The 18,696-nt window shown below is 56.5% G+C and overlaps 2 protein-coding genes across 3 annotated transcripts; one reads left to right on the top strand and one right to left on the bottom strand.

Moving 5' to 3' along the window:
• Positions 1-1,358: 1,358 nt before the first annotated feature.
• INTS15 (integrator complex subunit 15) lies at positions 1,359-10,759 on the bottom strand. Its single transcript, XM_071570842.1, has 6 exons — positions 10,505-10,759; positions 8,931-9,152; positions 7,374-7,539; positions 4,871-5,398; positions 3,205-3,244; positions 1,359-2,032 (listed from the first exon to the last, which is right to left on the bottom strand). The coding sequence occupies exons 1-6, from the start codon at positions 10,694-10,696 to the stop codon at positions 1,825-1,827; spliced, it is 1,356 nt and encodes a 451-aa protein (XP_071426943.1). The 5' UTR covers positions 10,697-10,759; the 3' UTR covers positions 1,359-1,824.
• On the top strand, positions 9,000-17,769 carry LOC139679269 (deoxyribonuclease-1-like). Of its 2 annotated transcripts, none has more exons than XM_071570845.1 (9): positions 9,000-9,462; positions 14,163-14,310; positions 15,337-15,425; positions 15,571-15,654; positions 15,796-15,911; positions 16,750-16,862; positions 17,123-17,280; positions 17,352-17,448; positions 17,616-17,769. In XM_071570845.1, the coding sequence occupies exons 1-9, from the start codon at positions 9,428-9,430 to the stop codon at positions 17,667-17,669; spliced, it is 894 nt and encodes a 297-aa protein (XP_071426946.1). In that variant the 5' UTR covers positions 9,000-9,427; the 3' UTR covers positions 17,670-17,769. The 2 variants fall into 2 exon arrangements, with proteins under 2 accessions (XP_071426946.1, XP_071426948.1); XM_071570847.1 differs by lacking the exon at positions 9,000-9,462 and adding an exon at positions 13,301-13,363.
• The last annotated feature ends 927 nt before the right edge of the window (positions 17,770-18,696 follow it).

The raw sequence follows: 18,696 nt of genomic DNA on the forward strand, positions 1-18,696 counted from the left end.
TCCAGAGGACGGACACAGTTTCCAGCTGTTTCATTCCAGACTTTCCCATCTTCCATCTGATTAGTCCTTACTTTGCAGCCAGTGTGGACCCACAGCCCCCACATCTCCTCACAGAGGACAAGACCAGCCGAGGTCCTTGGCACAGTCACTGATGGGGAGAAAAACCCCCTTTTTTCTGCTTTTTCACCCCACAGAGGGGGCTCAGAGAAGCCCAGCAGGGCAATAAAGGGGCTGGACACCACCTTTGGTTGCTGTGCCAACAGCACAAGCTCTGCTGCCCCTCCCAGCTGATCCCACACCTCCCTGTGCCACACTCGGAGCTGGCCAGAACACCCCAGCCAGACTCTGCCCCTTTTCCAGCCAGCATTAACAAAACACACCAGATTTTACCCAAATTTTCACAAATCACTGATTACAGTGTGTAAAAAGGGCATTTCCCCAGCTGGAGGTCGATGGGTCACTGAGTTTTTTCCTATCTCCAGAACAGACAGTGAGTTGGGCCTTCTTGAAAGACAAAAATCTAATTGTTTTAATTGTTCTCATTCTTCTAATTGTTTGACAGAGAGAGTGGCAGATTTGTTTGAATGCTTCTTAAATTGTTTCCTTTAATAGGAAGTGCTGCTTTACCTTGTGCTTCGAAACAAAGGTCTGTGTTCCAAAAATATACAGTGTACACATACTCTGTAGCTATAGATACAAACATTTACAAAGGAACGAGCAGGCTGGAGTGGAACAGCTTGGGAAAAAAACAAACAATCACACAAGGCCTTTTCTCTTGGCCCTCCAGAGCCAGAGCAGCCTCGCTCATCCCTAAACACATCCAGGCTGCTGGAAAACTGACTGAGGAATATCAGACCCTTGGAGCAAAGATTCCCACACACAGCAGACAGAGGTCAGGTGGTTCTGCTGAGTTCCCACCCATGATCTGCCTTAGTACCTGCATCCATCCCACGTCCAAACCACCCCACATCCAAACCACCCCACATCCAAACCACCCCACATCCAAACCACCCCACATCCAAACCACCCCACATCCAAACCATCCCCACGTCCAGACCATCCCCACGTCCAGACCATCCCCACGTCCAGACCATCCCCACGTCCAAACCATCCCCACGTCCAAACCATCCCCACGTCCAAACCATCCCCACGTCCAAACCATCCCCACGTCCAAACCATCCCCACGTCCAAACCATCCCCACGTCCAAACCATCCCCACGTCCAAACCATCCCCACGTCCAAACCATCCCCACGTCCAAACCATCCCCACGTCCAGACCATCCCCACGTCCAGACCATCCCCCACGTCCAGACCATCCCCCACGTCCAGACCACCCCCACGTCCAGACCACCCCCACGTCCAGACCACCCCCACGTCCAGACCACCCCACGTCCAAGCCACCCCACGTCCAAGCCACCCCACGTCCAGACCACCCCACGTCCAAGCCACCCCACGTCCAAGCCATCCCACGTCCAAGCCACCCCACGTCCAAGCCACCCCACGTCCAAGCCATCCCACGTCCAGTCCAGACCACCCCACGTCCAAGCCACCCCACGTCCAAGCCACCCCACGTCCAGACCACCCCACGTCCAGACCACCCCACGTCCAAGCCACCCCACGTCCAAGCCACCCCACGTCCAAGCCACCCCACGTCCAAGCCACCCCACGTCCAAACCATCCCACGTCCAGACCATCCCGCCCCAGGGCCGACGCCTCGCGCTGGGCTCCGCTCCGGGGAGGAGAACGTTGTTCCCAAGGTGTTTGGTTCCATCTGTGCGGCCTCCCCAGGCTCGGGGGGAGCTGGGATGCTGTGCAGCCTCAGCACTAGCGGATGGGCCGGTACGGGAAGGTCATTCCTGGCAGGAAGGGCTGCACGGGGTGCGCGGGCAGCGCGGGGTGCGCGGGCAGCGCCGGGTGTGCCGCGTGCGAGGGGTATCCCAGCGGAGGGGTGTGGATGTGCGGGTAGAACCCCGGGGGCAGCGCCCCGTGCGTGGGCTGCTGCACAGGGCCCGAGATCACCAGCTGGAGCAGGCTGTGGAGAGAGCCAGACAGCAGGGAGGGTGGTTAGAGCAGATTCTGTGGTGGCTTCAAGCACAACTCACACCCAACACACAGCACAGCACAGCACAGCACAGCACAGCACAGCACAGCACAGCACAGGGGAGGGAGGGCAGGGACACAATTATGGTCTTGGCAGCTTCCAGGAGACTTTTTTTTTCCCTTTCCTCCCTTTTTTTCAAACTCAGCTGTTCTTTACAAAGAGGGAAGAATCATAGAATCATAGAATGGATTGGGTTGGAAAAGACCTCTGAGATCATCCAGTCCAATCCTTGATCCAATCCCATTGTGATCACCAGCCCAGGGCACTCCGTGCCCTGGGCTGGTGATCACAGTGGGGTTGGATCAAGACATGGTGGATTCTCACTCAGTGCCACATCCATAGAATCACAGAATGATAGAATGGATTGGGTTGGAAAAGAACTCCCAGATCATCAAGTCCAACCCTTGGTCCAACTCCAGTCCCTTTACCAGATCATGGCACTCAGTGCCACAGCCAAGCTCAGTTGAAAAACCTCCAGGGATGGGGAATCCACCCCCTCTCTGGGCAGCCCATTCCAATGCCTGAGCACTCTCTCTGCAAAGAATTTCTTCCTGCTCTCCAACTTCAATTTCCCCTGGCAGAGCTTGAGCCCATCGTGCCCCCTTGTCCTATTGCTGAGTGCCTGGGAGAAGAGACCAACCCCCACCTGGCCAGAACTTCCCTTCAGATGGATATGGGTGTTTGAAATCCATCTTTACCCTCCCTGTTTGCACCAAATACTGTGGCCCATGCCCCCTTGTTCTATTGCTGACTGCCTGGGAGAAGCAATTAAGAAGCAATTAAGCTTAGGGTCAGGTAATACAGGCAGGGAGTTGGGGATGGGACAACCCTGGGGCAGGTTCCTTGCTGGAATTTGATTTCCCTTTCTGTGTATTTGTCCTAACACAAGCTTGGAAAGATCATATAAAAGGTGGGAGCCACTGAAGCCCCCCTTCAGTCAAGAGTCCAGGGAAGAAATAACCAGCACTGTGTCACTTTTATCCCTCTGTAAGTAAAGGCCAAATTCCAGAAAGACAAATTTTTAGAGGAGATCTTTCCTCAACAGCCCTCAAGTGTCTTGGAACAAACATCAAAACCAACCCAGCTGCAGAACTGTCTCTTACTTGTTATGTGGTAGCCTGGAGCACACAGTCCTCAGGTCATCTGAAAGAGGACAGAACACATAATAATAAGGATAAAACAGAAATTAGAGTGATTTTCCCTCTCTGCTGTGCTTTCTAGGAAGCTCAAAGTACTGAATAATTACTGAATAATCAGCAATCTGTCATCAACAGATCCAGAATCCCACTCTCAGCCCCAAGAACCTCCACAGGAGAGACGATGTTGCTCCATCTCACCAGCTTTCCACTCCAGCCACTTTATTGTATGTTTGACACTCAGGGCAGACCAAGCCTCAGGATGGATGTTGCACTACCAATATAGTAACAAGGTGTAACTAAGACACAGGAAATACAAGGCATGACTGCCCACTGAATGTGGCATTTATGATGAGAAAGGCATCAAGTGAAAGCAAGGCAGAGGTTACCCAATACCTGTTTTGTCTTGGTTTGGTGCTTTTGGAACACTGATAGTACACAGAAGGTGTTGGGGTTTTTTTTTTGTGAGATCTATCAAGTAGAAATTACCCTTTTTTACCATCCCTAAACTTCTGCTCAAGCAGAATAGCCAGAACTAAGGAATTTAACAACAAACCCTGCAGTGCTTCCAGAATAACTTGAGAACAAAGTCCTGCCTCTGTAGACAAAAAAAACTCCCAAAACACTGAGATATCTGGTATTTCAGCATCTCCTTACACTGAATTACCTTCTACTTTTACAGCAACAGCAAGTGCTCAGAATGTACCAGGCACACAGTTAAGAACAAACACAGCTGAAATAAGTCATCAGCTCAAAAAACTCCAATTTCTGCTTGTTGTTATTACACTCAGAGCTACTTTACAAAATATTAGGACAAAGAACTCTGAGATTTGACCAGCAGCACTGGTTCAGCTGAGGCTAAAACCTCAGGCACCTGCTTAGGCAGAGCCCACTCTGCAGTCAGGGTATGAACCAACTGTCCCAGTGGCTGGGGAGCTTTAAGCCTTCTGGTCACACCCAAAATTGCCTGTTTTCAAGAGAATATAACAAGAAAATCTGTCTGGCTGAGCCTGTGTTGTGGCACTGCCCTTTTTCATCTCTGCAGGTCTGTTGGAAAGAACCAGCTTTGGAGCCAGGAAAGCCAGACAGAAGCCAGGTTAGCAGCACTTTTAAAATAAATTTAACTGAAATACACACTGTAGTGGGGTGAGCTGAAGGCCCTGAAGCTCCAGACAAAGAGTTTTTGGTTGTGTTTCAAATTCTTTGTCTAGCACACCCACTCAGTGCGTTCTTGTGCTTCATGGATTCTCCTCCAGCAGGTAACTCAGAGGAGTCAAACTGAGGCACAATTCCAGAATGCTTTTACTGTTTTACTGCTTCTACAAGCAATTCTGAGGGCACAAATTAGTCCCTGTGCCACACACCCAGACACAACCCCTCGTGCACACTGCAGGGCTGAGGAGCAAAGCAATGCCTGAGCCATCCACATCAGTGATCTCTCCTTTCTCACTCTCCAATCTTTTTCCTGAACTATTTCTTGCACTGAAGTTTTCTAAGAGGAGTAAACTACCAAGTCTGCTGTGAGCATGTTGATCTTTCCACCCCTCACTCCAAAACTTCCTGTTATAACTTCCAGACACTTGAGGAAAAGAATCCCCTGCCAGCGCCTGTGCCAGCCCCACCACTGACTCACCCCTAGTGCACAGGAGGGCTCCTGATGCCATGGCCACTTGCAAAGCCTGTGCCAGCCTGTCCAGAGCCAGTTCAATCTCTCTGGATGCATTGAGAGGATTGAGTTCATCAGACAGTCTGTTAATCTCCTCAACCAGCGGGACCACGTGGTCAAAGGGCACCAGCCCCAGGCGCCCATAAAGGTTCTTCTCCGTTAAGTGCCCCTGAAGCATCATCAGAACCTGCAGGACACTCAGATGCAGCTTTGAGTACAGCTGGTGGCAATCTTTGTCTTCTGGAGGAGCTGAGTCCTTGGCAATTTTGCTGGGAGTGTGCCCATTGGAGAGAGAGGCTTTCTTCTTCCTTTTGTAGGCCAAGGGGGCCTTCACACACCAGCGGATCAGTCCGGTCAGCGGCGTCAGCTCCAAAAACCCGATCGGCAGGTTGGCTGCAATGGGAGTGTTCAGGAAGGTGATGAGGATCAAACGAGGGTCTTCAAAGATCCAGGAAACGATCAGCTCCAGCAGATCCGAAGGAGGGATGAGGTCATCTGGAGACAGGACAGTTATTGTTGGGTAAGCTGAGCCTTGCACTTTAATTTAGTCCTAATTAGTCTCTCACACACACCATTCCTGCACTGTCACAATTACCATTTCAGGGCCTCTCCAGCTGTGCTGTTTTTCTCCAAACACAAAAGGTAAATGCTTGTTTGTCCCAGAAGACACAATCATGTTCCTGTCAAGTTCACCCTCTCCACCTATTCCAAAGACACCCCCAAATGCCAACAATTATCCCCTTTCTCAGCAAAGCTTCTTTTGTCATCTTCTTTTCTCCCACCCTGCTCATTCCTTCCCTAAATTCAGTCTCTGTTTGTCCCTTGCCACAGGAAGGGCAATGGGCAAGGGAAATAGGAAAAACTTGTTGGGTGAAGAGAAGAAAGTGCCAATCATCCAACTTCTTTCCTCTAAGACTTACTTACCAGAACAAACATGTTTAGGTAAAACACACTGCAACAACACAACCACATGACATGTAAAGGATTATAAGATTATGTAAAGCTTCAAGTAAGAAGTGAAAGGTGGTCATGAACTTGACTACAGACAAGAGAAACCCTGACTTTCCAGCAATCATCCCATCACAGGGCAGCCTGCTGGATTTGAAGAGTAAACTTCCTTTCCTTGTGTCACCAAAACCATCTCAAATAAACTAAGGAATTAAAAAATTACTTCCTATAACTCACGTTATTTCCTTTCTGATGTGTCTTTTAATTACCTGGATGAACTTCCAAGTGGTTGCCCAAAACAGAGATAAAATATGCTCTGAGCTCTACCAAATACTTTAAAAAACACAACAAAAAGTCTAAGCCTGAACCCCTCTCTCCCTCTCAGGATGCCAAGCTGTTTATCTGGAGAACACCATGAGTTACATTTCCTTTATTGATAACAAATAGCATTTGCTTTTCTGGACTACAGGTGTGGTTGGCATTTAGTGTATGGTTGTTCCCTGGTCTACCAAGAGCTTTCTGACTCTGAGTAAAGATAAATAAAGTTTATTTTAGACCCCTACATGTGTCTGAGCAACAATCACCTCAGGTTGTATCACTGGCAGGTCACACACACAGCTGAAGAGGGCACTGGAGATATGCTGTTCATTACCTATTTCTTGTCACTGCTCCAGCTTGCAAACATTCAGAATTTGTGTTTTCCCACGTTATGGAAGGAATCAGACTGACAGGCAGCCCTGAGTCTACCTCAGGTCCCACTGCCCAGCCCAGCTGTCACTCTAGAGCTGCTCAGTCAATAAGGTCATAGAATCACAGAGTTGATTGGGCCAGAAAAGACCTCTGAGATCATCAAGTCCAACCCTTGGTCCAACTCCAGTCCCTTTACCACATCATGGCACTCAGTGCCACGGCCAAGCTCAGGTTAAAAACCTCCAGGGATGGGGAATCCACCCCCTCTCTGGGCAGCCCATTCCAATCCCTGAGCACTCTCTCTGCAAAGAATTTGTTTCTGGTCTCCCACTTCAATTTCCCCTGGCAGAGCTTGAGCCCATCGTGCCCCCTTGTCCTACTGGTCCCTGTGTCCTTTGCCCTCTGTGAAGGAAGATGCCCTTTGTGTCAGGTGTTTCCTGGCTGCTTCTCCAGCAAAGACTCTCCCTTGTTACCTCATGAAGCTGTGGCTGCCCCATCCCTGGGAGTGTCCAAGGCCAGGTTGGACAGGGCTTGGAGCACCCTGGGCTGGTGGGAGGTGTCCCTGCCCATGGCAGGGGTGGGATGAGATGGGCTTTTAAGGTCCCTTCCAACCCAAACCTTTCTGGATTCTGTATCTCAGCCATGGAGTGGTTACTTTTGTTCTCATCCCAGTGCCAGATGAGGCAACAGCCACACCCCTGAGCTGCTTCTGGCAATAATTACACAGTAACACATCTTTAGGATCTGAGCAGTTAATTCCCTTGCAACAGTTAATTTGTGCTGCCTTACCCTGCACCTCTTGCTTGGAAAGACAGAGCTGGGGAACACTTACCTGAAGAGAGGTCATAGAGAGCTGTGACAGAAGTGATGAACTGGCAGCAGAAGCGAGGGCTGGCACTGAAGATCTGCTTCAGGGTCTGGATGGAGCCTGGCACCAAGTTGCAGTAGTCATCGACCAGTGCCCGGGCCAGCCTCACACAGAACACAGCAGGGGTTCTCTGGGGGTGGCACACCAGGAAAGCAGATTAAACCCTGCCAGAGGCTGCTCCAGCATCTGTGCCCACACCGTCCCAAAACAGCACTGTGCTTTCCCTCTCCCAGCACATCAACCAACCACTCAGACTGAAACAAAACTGCTATATTGCAATATAAGACAGATGATGATAATTCAAGTATCTGTGGTTTCAAATTAAAACCTTTCAGATCAATACTGTGACTTAGAGATTTTTTTTTACTATTACTTCAGCAACATTTCTTCCCTGTGAGGGTGGGCAGGCCCTGGCACAGGTTGCCCAAAGAAGCTGTGGCTGCCCCAGCCCTGGGAGTGTCCAAGGCCAGGTTGGACAGGGCTTGGAGCAACCTGGGATAGTGGAAGGTGTCCCTGCCCATGGCAGGGAGTGGGATGGGATGATATTTCAGATCCCCCCCATCCCAAACCAGTCTGTGATTTTACAGCCTGCAAGGAACTCAGGTGAGAAGAGACTGCCCAGGTAGCTCTGCCAGCTGGGAAGTGTCCCAGGCCAGGTTGGACGGGGCTTGGAGCGACCTGGGATAGTGGGAGGTGTCCCTGCCCATGGCAGGGGGTAGGATGAAATGGGCTCATCCCAATCCATTCTGTGATTCCATGATTCTAACACACCTGATATCTGTAAAAATTCCAAGCAATCCTCAGGTCTTTTAAAAGCTGCAATCTGCAAAAAAACCTACACCTTCTCCTGCGTTCCAGGTTATATCCTGCCCTCCCAAGGCTCACCAGGTGGGAAGAGAGGGATCCCATGGAAACAGTGAGGGTCTGCCTTCTCCCAGCCTTCCCTGCCAGCACAGCCTTTCTCCTCTGCCCCTTCCATCAATCAGGTGACTTCTGCACACCCCACAAGGGCAGCAGGAACAAAGGGGCACTTCCCAAGGTTTACAGTGGGGAATCCCAATGGGACAGGGGGGAGATCCCTGACATGTTGCATTCATGGAAGACAGACACAGGTATTTTGTGCCCAGATCTCAAGAGATGCCTCTTCCATGCACAAACCTGCACATCAGGCAGGGTTTATTCCAGAGCTGGCTTCCTCAGGACAGGGGACAATGAACTGCCACAGTTTGTTCCCTGTGTTGGTCAAACCCTCACTGAGCCCTTTTGATATGCAGAGGGTTGGAGGGAATTAATAAAACATACACTGACAGTAAAAAAAACCACATTTTTTTCTTTCAGTGCAGCACACAAATGGATTGGAAAAAGCTCTCCTTGATGCTGGAGCACAGGAATGGACACAGACTTGGGGGCAGCTGTTTTATCAGCTGAAACTGCCCCAGAGGAGCAGCTGACTGTGACCAGCTCACTGTGTCCACCCTGGCCCGCTCCCTCACCCTCCCTGAGCCTGCACAGGAGCTGTACCTGCAGCCAGAAGGCAGCACACTCCAGCACAGGAACCCTGCACACAGCCACTGCCATGGAAACCAGCTTCCCCAGCAGAGCCATCCTGCTGTCATCTGCTTTGTTTCCTTGGGGGCTGAACAGAGATGAAAAAATGATCTGCCGGACCGAGTCCTTGGTCTGCTCCTGGAAATAATTGCACATGATCTCAAGGAGCTGGAGTTCCTGAAGAGAGTTCAGTCTCTGGAAAGAAACAAAAGCAAAGCTGCAAAATACACTGGGGCTCTTGAAGGGCCAAGAAACAAGTGAGAAGACAGGAATAGTAAAGGCTGGGAGCTTCCCTCGGGTGTGAGGGACTCAGTCTCCACACACAGCACTCACACTCAAGCTCCCTGAACCACCACTGCAACTACCTGGTGACAGTGAAAGCTCCAGGTTGTATTGGGACACCTGGATACACAAGACTGGCTCCTGCTGCACCTGCAAGTGCTGCCCACGAACTGAGAGATGAGACTGACATGGCTGGGGTGAAAAATATTCCCTTCCTCTGCAGGTAAGGACACTGCTGGGCAGCTGGGGGGACAGAGCTGGGGCCAGGAGCCCACCAGGCCCAGACATTCCAATATTCACCAGCAGCTGTGCTTTCTCACTGCTGATCTCTGGGACCTCCACCCCACACCCATCCAAAAATCCTGGGGGGGCCCAGCTGCAGCACTGGGAGGTTGGGGGTGGTCCCCAGGGCCCTTAAAGCTCACCACACCTCCCCAGAGCCCTGAATCCTGGCCAGTCCTTGGGGGGCTTGCCAGCAGCCCCCTCCCTGCCAAAAGACCCCACAGTCACCAGCACCCCAGGGACCCTGTGTGGTCCTTTTGGCACCTCAGTTTCCAGAAACAGACACCCAGGGCCCCCATCCTGCCATTGCAAGACTTTGGTCTCCACCAGCCCCCCAGGGCCCCCATCCTGCCCTCCAAGGCTTTGGTGTCCAGCAGCAACTCCTCAGAGACCTCACACTGTTCTTCCAATGCCTTGGTCTCCAGCAACAACCCCCAGGGCCCCCATCCTGCCCTTCCAAGCCTGGTCTCCAGCAACAGCTCCTCAGAGACCTCACACTGTTCTTCCAAAGCTTTGGACTCCAGCAACAGTCTCTTGGGGACCTTGTGCTCCCCTTGCAAGGCTTTGGTCTCCAGCAGCAGCCCCTCGGGGCCCCCCTCCTGCCCTCCCAAGCCCTCTGTCTCCAGCAGCAGCCCCTCGGGGCCCCCCTCCTGCCCTCCCAAGCCCTCTGTCTCCAGCAGGAGCCCCTCGGGGCCCCTCTCCTGCCCTCCCAAGCCCTCTGTCTCCAGCAGCAGCCCCTCGGGGCCCCCCTCCTGCCCTCCCAAGCCCTCTGTCTCCAGCAGCAGCCCCTCGGGGCTCCCCTCCTGCCCTCCCAAGCCCTCTGTCTGCAGCAGCAGCCCCGCCGCAGGGGCTCGGTCCTGCTCTGCCCAGGCCCCGGCTGCAGCCACAGCTCCCCAGGGCCCCTGCCCGCGGCTCCCCTCACGCCCGCCGTGTGCGCCCCTCGCCCCCAGCCCCGGCCCCGTGCCGGGCAGTCCGTGCCGCACCTTGGGCGGCGCCCCGCGCTCCTTGGGGACCTGGAATAGGAACTCCTCGAGCAGCTCGGTGGGGCCCTTGTCCACGAGCGGCAGCGGCGCGTTCTGCAGCTGGCTGCTGAAGTAGATGTCCAGGTGGTACAGCACCTCCTTGGCGGCACTCAGCGCGTCCCGGCGCAGCAGCGAGTGCCGGATGTCGCTCATGGCCCCGCTCGGCCCGGCGCGGCCCGGCCCGGCCCCGCTCGGCGCGGCCTCCGCTCGGCGGCGCGGGCGCTACGGCGGCCCCGCCGGGACAAAAGGGCTGCGCGCGGCCGCTGCCGGCAGCGCCCCCTGGCGGCCAGGGCGGGACGGGACCGGCCCCTGCTGGGGGGTCTTGGCTCGAGGCTGGGCCGGGGGCTCGGCCTGGCACGGCCTGGGCCTGCGGGCCCTGCTGGGGGCTCTTGGCTCGGGGCTGGGCCGGGGGGCTCGGCCTGGCACGGCCTGGGCCTGCGGGCCCTGCTGGGGGCTCTTGGCTCGGGGCTGGGCCGGGGGGCTCGGCCTGGCACGGCCTGGGCCTGCGGGCCCTGCTGGGGGCTCTTGGCTCGGGGCTGGGCCGGGGGCTCGGCCTGGCACGGCCTGGGCCTGCGGGCCCTGCTGGGGGCTCTTGGCTCGGGGCTGGGCCGGGGGGCTCGGCCTGGCACGGCCTGGGCCTGCGGGCCCTGCTGGAGGCTCTTGGCTCGGGGCTGGGCCGGGGGGCTCGGCCTGGCACGGCCTGGGCCTGCGGGACTCTCAGCCTAGGGGGCTGGGCCTGGGGAAGAGTCAGCGGGGCTCGGCCTGAGGGGACCTGAACCTGGGGGAATATGGAATCTGGGGGGGGATATTGGCTCTGGGGCGATATTGGCCCTGAGGGGATACTGGCCCTGGGGGTGTCAGATCTGGGGGATATCGGCCCTGGGGGGATATTGGCCCTGGGGGGGTATCGGCCCTGGGGGCTGGTCCTTGGGCTGACCCAGGGGGTCTTGGCTCAGTAGGGATGTGGCCCCAGGGACAGCCATGGCCCTGCAGGGATCTCAGCTCAGGGGGGCTGATCTCTGGGCTTAAGCCAAGGGGTCTTGGCTCCAGAGTGGACCCTGGAGGGATCTTGGCTTTGGAAGGATCTTGGTCCCAAGGGACTCAGCCAGGGGATCTTGGTCTGGGGGGCCTGGACCTGGGGGCATCTTGTCCCTAGGGGGCTGTGCCCGGGGCTGACTCAGGGGGTCTGGGTGGAACTGGCCCTGGGGGGCTCTGGGGGTGGAGCCCTGGGGCTGAGCCAGGAGTTCTCAGCCTGGGGGGATATTGGCCCAGGAGCCTGGACCTGGGGCTGACTCAGGGGGTCTTCACTAGGGACAGAACTGGCCCTGGGAGGGGGTCTTGGCCCTGGAGAGATCGTGGCCCTGGGACACTGAGCAGGGGGTCTCAGCCTGGGGGGCAGCCTGGACCTGGGGAGGTCTTGGACCTGGAGGGCTGGGCCTGGGGCTGACTTTGGGGGTGTTGACATAGGAGGGAACTGGCCCTGGGGGGATCTTGGCCCAGGGGGGTCTTGGTGCTGAGTCAGGTTCTTGAGAGGGTCTTGACCTGAGGAGGGACTGACCATGGGGGGTCTTGGCCTGAGGGACCCTGGCCCTGGGTCCAATCTGGGGAGCCTGATGGGGGGTCCAGACCCAGCCCTAACCCCACTGTTGGGAGCCCTCCTGCTCTGGGGTGTGCCTGGCTCCAGAGGAGGGGACTGGCAGGGCCCCCCAGCCCCTCAGGATCACTGCGCTGCAGGGGCCTGGCAGGGCCCTCCTGGGAAACACACCAGCTGCCTTTGGAGGCCGGGAGCACTGGGAGCACTGGGAGCACGGGGATGTTGGCCAAGGCCACTGGGGCAGGGCTGGGCCGGGCAGGGGGAGTGGGTGGGGTGAGTGGGCTGCCACCCAGCACCTCAGAGCGCTCCAGGGATGGGGCCTGAGCTGGGTGGCCTGGGGAGGGTCTGGCAGCTGGCATGGGCTGTATTTGTGGGAGTTCCAGCTTGGCTTCACATCCCAAAACCAGAGCTGGCAGCACCACACTGGGATGCACAGGATGCCCTCAGCCCCCAGCACTGGGTTCCCTCTGGCTCTGGCACACTCACCTTGTTGGACATGTGGGGTGGGAACCATTGATGTTGGTGAAATAAACACTTTTTAAGAGGAATTGTGTCTGGTGATGAGTCAGAGCTGCCCATGCCCCGTATCGGGCACTGCCCCTCCCCATGAGTGGTCTCTGGGATCCATTTCACCTCCCAGATCTCTCGGCATTTTAATCCATTCCAGCACAGACTCAGCCTTACCTGTGATAGGAGGTATTGGCAGTGGTTGAAAGGGCTCTTTTTTCACCGAGCAGACCTTTATTTCCGTGAAAAATGCCATATGGAGCCCGCGGCCTCACATGCTCCTTGGCTGGTGACTACTTGGCAAGGGGAGCGTGTCCCTCCCCATAAATGCAGGTGCAGATCCTTCCCCTTCCAGAGTCCTCGGACAACACCAAAGGTACGTCCCACTCCCTTCTCCTCCTGTGCCCTGGGATCTCCCCTTGCCAATGGCACCTTCTGCAGCTCTGCTTCATTTTGCCACGATGCTCTGCCTGGGCACAGCTCAGGGTCCTTGTAGGTGTGTCTGCCTGGGAGGTGCAGAGGCTGCTGTGACCCCTGGGAGTGGGGGAGGATCTGTGAGGCTTTGGGCAATTTTTGGCATGACCAAATCATGGCATTACCAAATCTCTGTGTTTCCAGCTGGTGGGACTGTGGTGTTAGAGGGAAGTGTTTGCAGACATAGCCAGGGTACAAGTGGGAAAGGTAAGGATTGAAGTGGAGCAGCTGCCCCAGAAGGAAAGGTGAGCCCTGAGGCAGCAAAACCTTCCTCAGATTGAGCCTTGGGTGTAACGAAATCTGTAGTGTTTGCCTGTCCTCTCAGCCCATCTTATCAGGCTCCTGCTTGGGGCACCCAGGCTTGGGCAGGGCTCAGATCCCACTCACTGGTGAAATATTACCCCAGGGAGCAGAGTGCCACGGGAAACACTTCCCAAACGCCTTCCCCCATGGGTGGGAGCTGCTGTGCTGCCTCGGCAGGGGGTCCTGGGGAACGACAGCCTGGGTGAGGACGGGGCATGGGCAGTGTGGGGGGCAGGGAGGGCAGGATACCTCAGGTGAGGATGCTCCAGGCAGGGAGGGAGATGGGGAGCGGTGTCGAGGACATCCATCCCTTTTTCCATCCCAACACAGCTGCTGTAGAAACTTCGGGAGTTCTGACACAGATCCAGGGAGAGTTGGGAGAGGCACATGCCAAGGGACCTTGGTGTCCCCAGCCACTGCCCCCCATCCCAGGCCAGGAGAAGTGTCCGGGCTGAGCGCGGTGAATGAGGAAGCAACTGCTCTGTGTCACCATGAAATGGCATTTGCTTGTTTGCCAGTGAATTTTCCACTCTGGCCTCGTGCATGGTCTGGCCTCCCTCCAGGAGGGATAGGCAGGATGAGGCCCCATGTGACAGCTGTGCACAATCCCTGGATCCTGGTGGTTCACTGGAAAACAGACGACTCCCAGTGAAACCAGTATGGCCAGTGGGATTACCCTGGTCACCTCCACCATCTGTGCCAAATCCCTCTCCCAGACCCTTCCTGTCCCTCTGCACACAGGATGGCAGCCTCCAAGCTGGTGCTGTCCCTGTTGGTGGCAGCTCTCCTGCTGCATGTGGCCACCACGCTGAAGGTCGGCGCCTTCAACATCAAGGCCTTTGGGGACACCAAGATGTCCAACCAGACCGTCGCCAATATCATCGTCTCTGTGAGTGCAGGGAACAGGAGCAGGCCAGGACACTCTCTGCTCTCTGGGATGCAGCCACTCTGGGGCAGTGGGATACCTGCTTTCTGTAGGCATCCACCCATCCACCCATCCATCCACCCACCCATCCATCCATCCACCCATCCATCCATCCACCCACTCATCCATCCATCCATCCATCCATCCATCCATCCATCCATCCATCCATCCATCCATCCATCCATTCACCCACCCATCCATCCATCCATCCATCCATCCATCCATCCATCCATCCATCCATCCATCCATCCATCCATTCACCCACCCATCCATCCATCCATCCATCCATCCATCCATCCATCCATCCATCCATCCATCCACCCATCCATCCACCCACCCATCCATCCACCCATCCACCTACCCGTCCATTCACCCATCCATCCATCCATCCATCCATCCATCCATCCATCCATCCATCCATCCATCCATCCATCCATCCATCCACCCACCCCTCCATCCATCCATCCATCCATCCATCCATCCATCCATCCATCCATCCATCCATCCATCCATCCCATCCATCCAACCACACCTCCATCCATCCTTCCATCCAAGTGTCCCTCATCACCATCTCCCACCTCAGCCCATCTTCACTCCTGCTGATCCCCAGCCCAGGGTGGGCAATACTGGGTGCTGACCAGGCTCCTCCCTCGGAGCAGCTGCTGGGATGATGGGGAGTAGACAGATGGGTCTGTGTGACCCCAGGGTCCTTCCAAGCCAGAGGACACCAGCAGAGGAGCCCCCTCCATGGCTCTGGCAGAGAGTGAGGTGGGGAGGGGTGTCAGGGGGGAATCCATCCCTTGCTCCATCCCAGCACAGATGCTGTAGGGTCTTTGGGGTCTCTGGTGCAGACCCAGGGATGGGTGGGAGGGGCCCTGCTGGCCTTCCATTCCCAGCCTGGGAGCCTTTGCAGTCTGGCCCAGACACCCCAGGGTGCCCCCATGAGCTTGTCCTGGCCAGGGGTGAGCAGCTCTGAGCTTGTCCCCCCAGATCCTGTCAGAGTACGACATCATCCTGGTGCAGGAGGTCCGGGATGCCGACCTGAGCGCTGTGGAGAAGCTCATGGACCAGCTCAACAGGTAACCCCCATTGGCACAGTGTGGGGGTGACTGCAAATGGGATGCTGGGCTGGATCTCAGTTGGCATTTTGCCATGCCAGGGCACCTCTGGCTCAGCTGGGGAGCACCAGGAGCCTCCTCTCACCCCTCCACCTCTCACTCACAGTGCATCAGGACAGCCATACACTTTTTTGGCCAGCATCCCCCTGGGTCGGACCAGCTACAAGGAGCAGTACCTCTTTGTCTACAGGTAAGGGGTGCCACCAGGGTCCAGCATCCCCTGTGCCACCTGCTGTCCCCCCCCAGCGGCCCCCAAAGGGCGATGGATGCCTGTAGGGGCCCTGCCTGTGCCAGGAGCAGTGCTGGGGGCTGCCCTGCTCTCCACCCTCAGGTCAGACATGGTCTCTGTGCTGGGAAGTTACTACTACGATGATGGCTGCGAGTCCTGTGGGACCGACACCTTCAGCAGGGAGCCCTTCATTGTGAAGTTCTCCTCGCCCACCACACGTGAGCAGAGCTGGCAGACCTGGCATGGGTCCCCCTCCATGCAGGGCTGAGATGGAGCTGTGCCTGCCAACTGAGAGTTTGCAACCTGGAGCCCAGTCCAAGGGCTCCACCAGAGTCCTTCAGTGCAGTGGGACCATCTCCCACCCGTGGGTGCCCAGGGGTCCTACATACCTGTCCAACATGGTTGGCACTGCCTGATGTTTCCCACCCTGTGCCATCTCCTGCCAATTCCCATCACCTCCTGTTGTCTGTTATATCCCACCACGTGCTCCTTCCAGCTTTTTCCCATCCTGTCCTACTTCCCATTGTCTGCTACCTCTTATCTTGTGCCATATCCCACCATCTGCTTCCTCTAGTGGGTGCCACTTCCATCATGTACCATCTTCCACTGTCTGCCATCCCCCATCCCTGCCATCCCCATCCTTGCCATCCCCATCCTTGCCATCCCCATCCTTGCCATCTCCCATCCCTGCCCTTCCCCATCCCTGCCATCCCCCATCCCTGCCATCTCCCATCATGTCCCGTTTCCCACCATGTTCCATCGCCCACCCGATGACAACACCTTCACCTCCTGAGAACCTCCACAGGGCACACTCACTATCCCATCTGTTCCCACCCCCACCTCCTTCCCAAAACCACTGTGGCTTGGAAAAGCTGACAGAAAACAAGCAGCAAACCCCACTGGAAATTCCAGTCTGGAGGACACACACACCACCACAAACACCTTTTGCCTGCAGCACTTTTTCCCAGCTGGTACCTGGGGCTTTGCCTGGGGTGGTCCTGCTCCCTCCTCAGGTGCTGCTCCCGGGGTGGGGGCTGACAGCCACCTGTCTGGCAGAGGTGCAGGAGTTCGTGTTGGTGCCCCTGCACTCGGAGCCCAGCCACGCGGCACAAGAGATCGACGCGCTCTACGACGTCTACACTGACGTTGTCAACAAGTGGGGGATAAATGTGAGTGAGCTTGGCTCCTCTCTGGGGCAGCTGGGCAGGCAGCTGGGATGGACTTGTCCCATGGGAGACCTTTTGTACCCATTAGACCAGGTGCCAGCCCAGCAATCTCCAAGCAGGGAGCTGGATCTGCTGCCTTTACTGGGGGCTTGTCCCTCACGCTGAGGAGCCCCAGGGGGGGTTGTTGCCACCCCTTAAGATTTCAGGGAGCCCCTACCACTCTGTAAGGTCCATGAGTGGTGACACAGAGTGCTGCCCTGCAGGACATCCTCTTCCTGGGTGACTTCAATGCCGACTGCTCCTACGTGACCAGCTCACAGTGGCCGTCCATCCGCCTGCGCTCCTTCAGCGCCTGCGAGTGGCTCATCCCCGACAGCGCCGACACCACCGTCGCCGACACCACCGACTGCGCCTACGACCGGTGGGTGGCGTGGCGGGGGCGGCTGGCACGGGGGGCTGGCGGGCACTAACACCCCCCGGATGTCCCTGCAGCATTGTCGCCTGTGGCACCGCCCTGCGCCAAGACATCGAACCCGGCTCCGCCACCGTCGACAACTTCGAGAAGAAATTCCACCTCCAGAACAAGGATGTGAGTCAGGGGCCAGGGCACATGGGCCCACCAGCACTGGGATCCACGTCCCCAAACCTCCCAGGAATGTGGGTGGGCTCCCTGTTCCTCAGAGTGTTGGGGTCTCAGCCAGCCATGACAGCGGGTCTGGATGAGCTCAGGCCCACCCTGCTTTCTCCCCTACCCAGGCTCTGGCTGTCAGTGACCATTTCCCTGTGGAGGTGACCCTGAAAGCTCGCTGAGTCCATCCCCATGCCAGCTGCTATGAAGACACCCCAGTGTGCACCTGCGTCCCTCGTGGGAGCCCACCTGCCACCAATGCCAGCCAAGCTACCCACCATCTCCCCAAGAAGCTGCTCTCTGGGGCCTTGTGGGAGTGGGATGCTCTCTGCTTCCATTAAAAATGAGCCTCTTTCAGCCTTTGCAACTCTGGAGGGAAGGTCCCTTCAGTCTCCCCAGCAGCTCCCAGTGCTGAAGCCCCCCAGGCCCTACCAGGGAGGTCCTTGGGGCTGGGAGACCCTCCTGGCAAAAGCAGGGACACCGGGATGGGCCTGGGAGGCTCCAGGTTGTCCAGGATGCAGAATGCTCTTCCATCACACATCCTGGCAGAGCCTGCCTGGCTGTGGGGCCACTGATGGGGCACTGACGATGAGGGTGCAGGGAGAGGGAGGATGTGAGTCAGTTGCCAGGGGGTTTGGTGCTTCCCAGGGGGGTTTCGGTGCCAACACAGCACTGAGGGACACTGGACTCATCCCGAGACTGGGTGTGAGGATGTAAAATCCTGTGTCACATGTGAGAGCCCAGCAAGTCCTGGCATGAGCAGCTGCCACCTCCCTGCCCGTCAGAGCCACCTGCGCCGTAATCACCCCGGGTGATGCCATGGGGCACAGTGATGCTGGGGGCTGGTGTGGGGAATGCCAGTCCTGCTGGGCTGCTTTAGGTGACATTTGGGGCTGCTTTGGGTCACCAGCAGGGCTGTTCTGGGTGACTGCCAGGGCTGCTACAGGGGTTTGCAGCTGAGGCTGGTGGTATGCACCTGCCTGACCCAAACACCTGCCATTTCCTTCTCTTCCCTCTAATTACACTGTCTGAATCATCCAATTAAGGTCAGTGCCCTTCACCTCCTGCCTGGCCACTGTGCCCCCTCTGTGATCTGGGGGGCCACCCCAGTTGGCTGCAGCCCCCCAAGTTCCACATGCCCACCCATTCCCACTGGGATGCCCCAGCACTGTCAAGGCTCCAGGGCTGCCCTTTGCTGTGTCAGCACTG

Source organism: Pithys albifrons, chromosome 16 (genome assembly GCF_047495875.1).
Source record: "Pithys albifrons albifrons isolate INPA30051 chromosome 16, PitAlb_v1, whole genome shotgun sequence".
NCBI classification, from domain to species: Eukaryota; Metazoa; Chordata; class Aves; order Passeriformes; family Thamnophilidae; genus Pithys; species Pithys albifrons.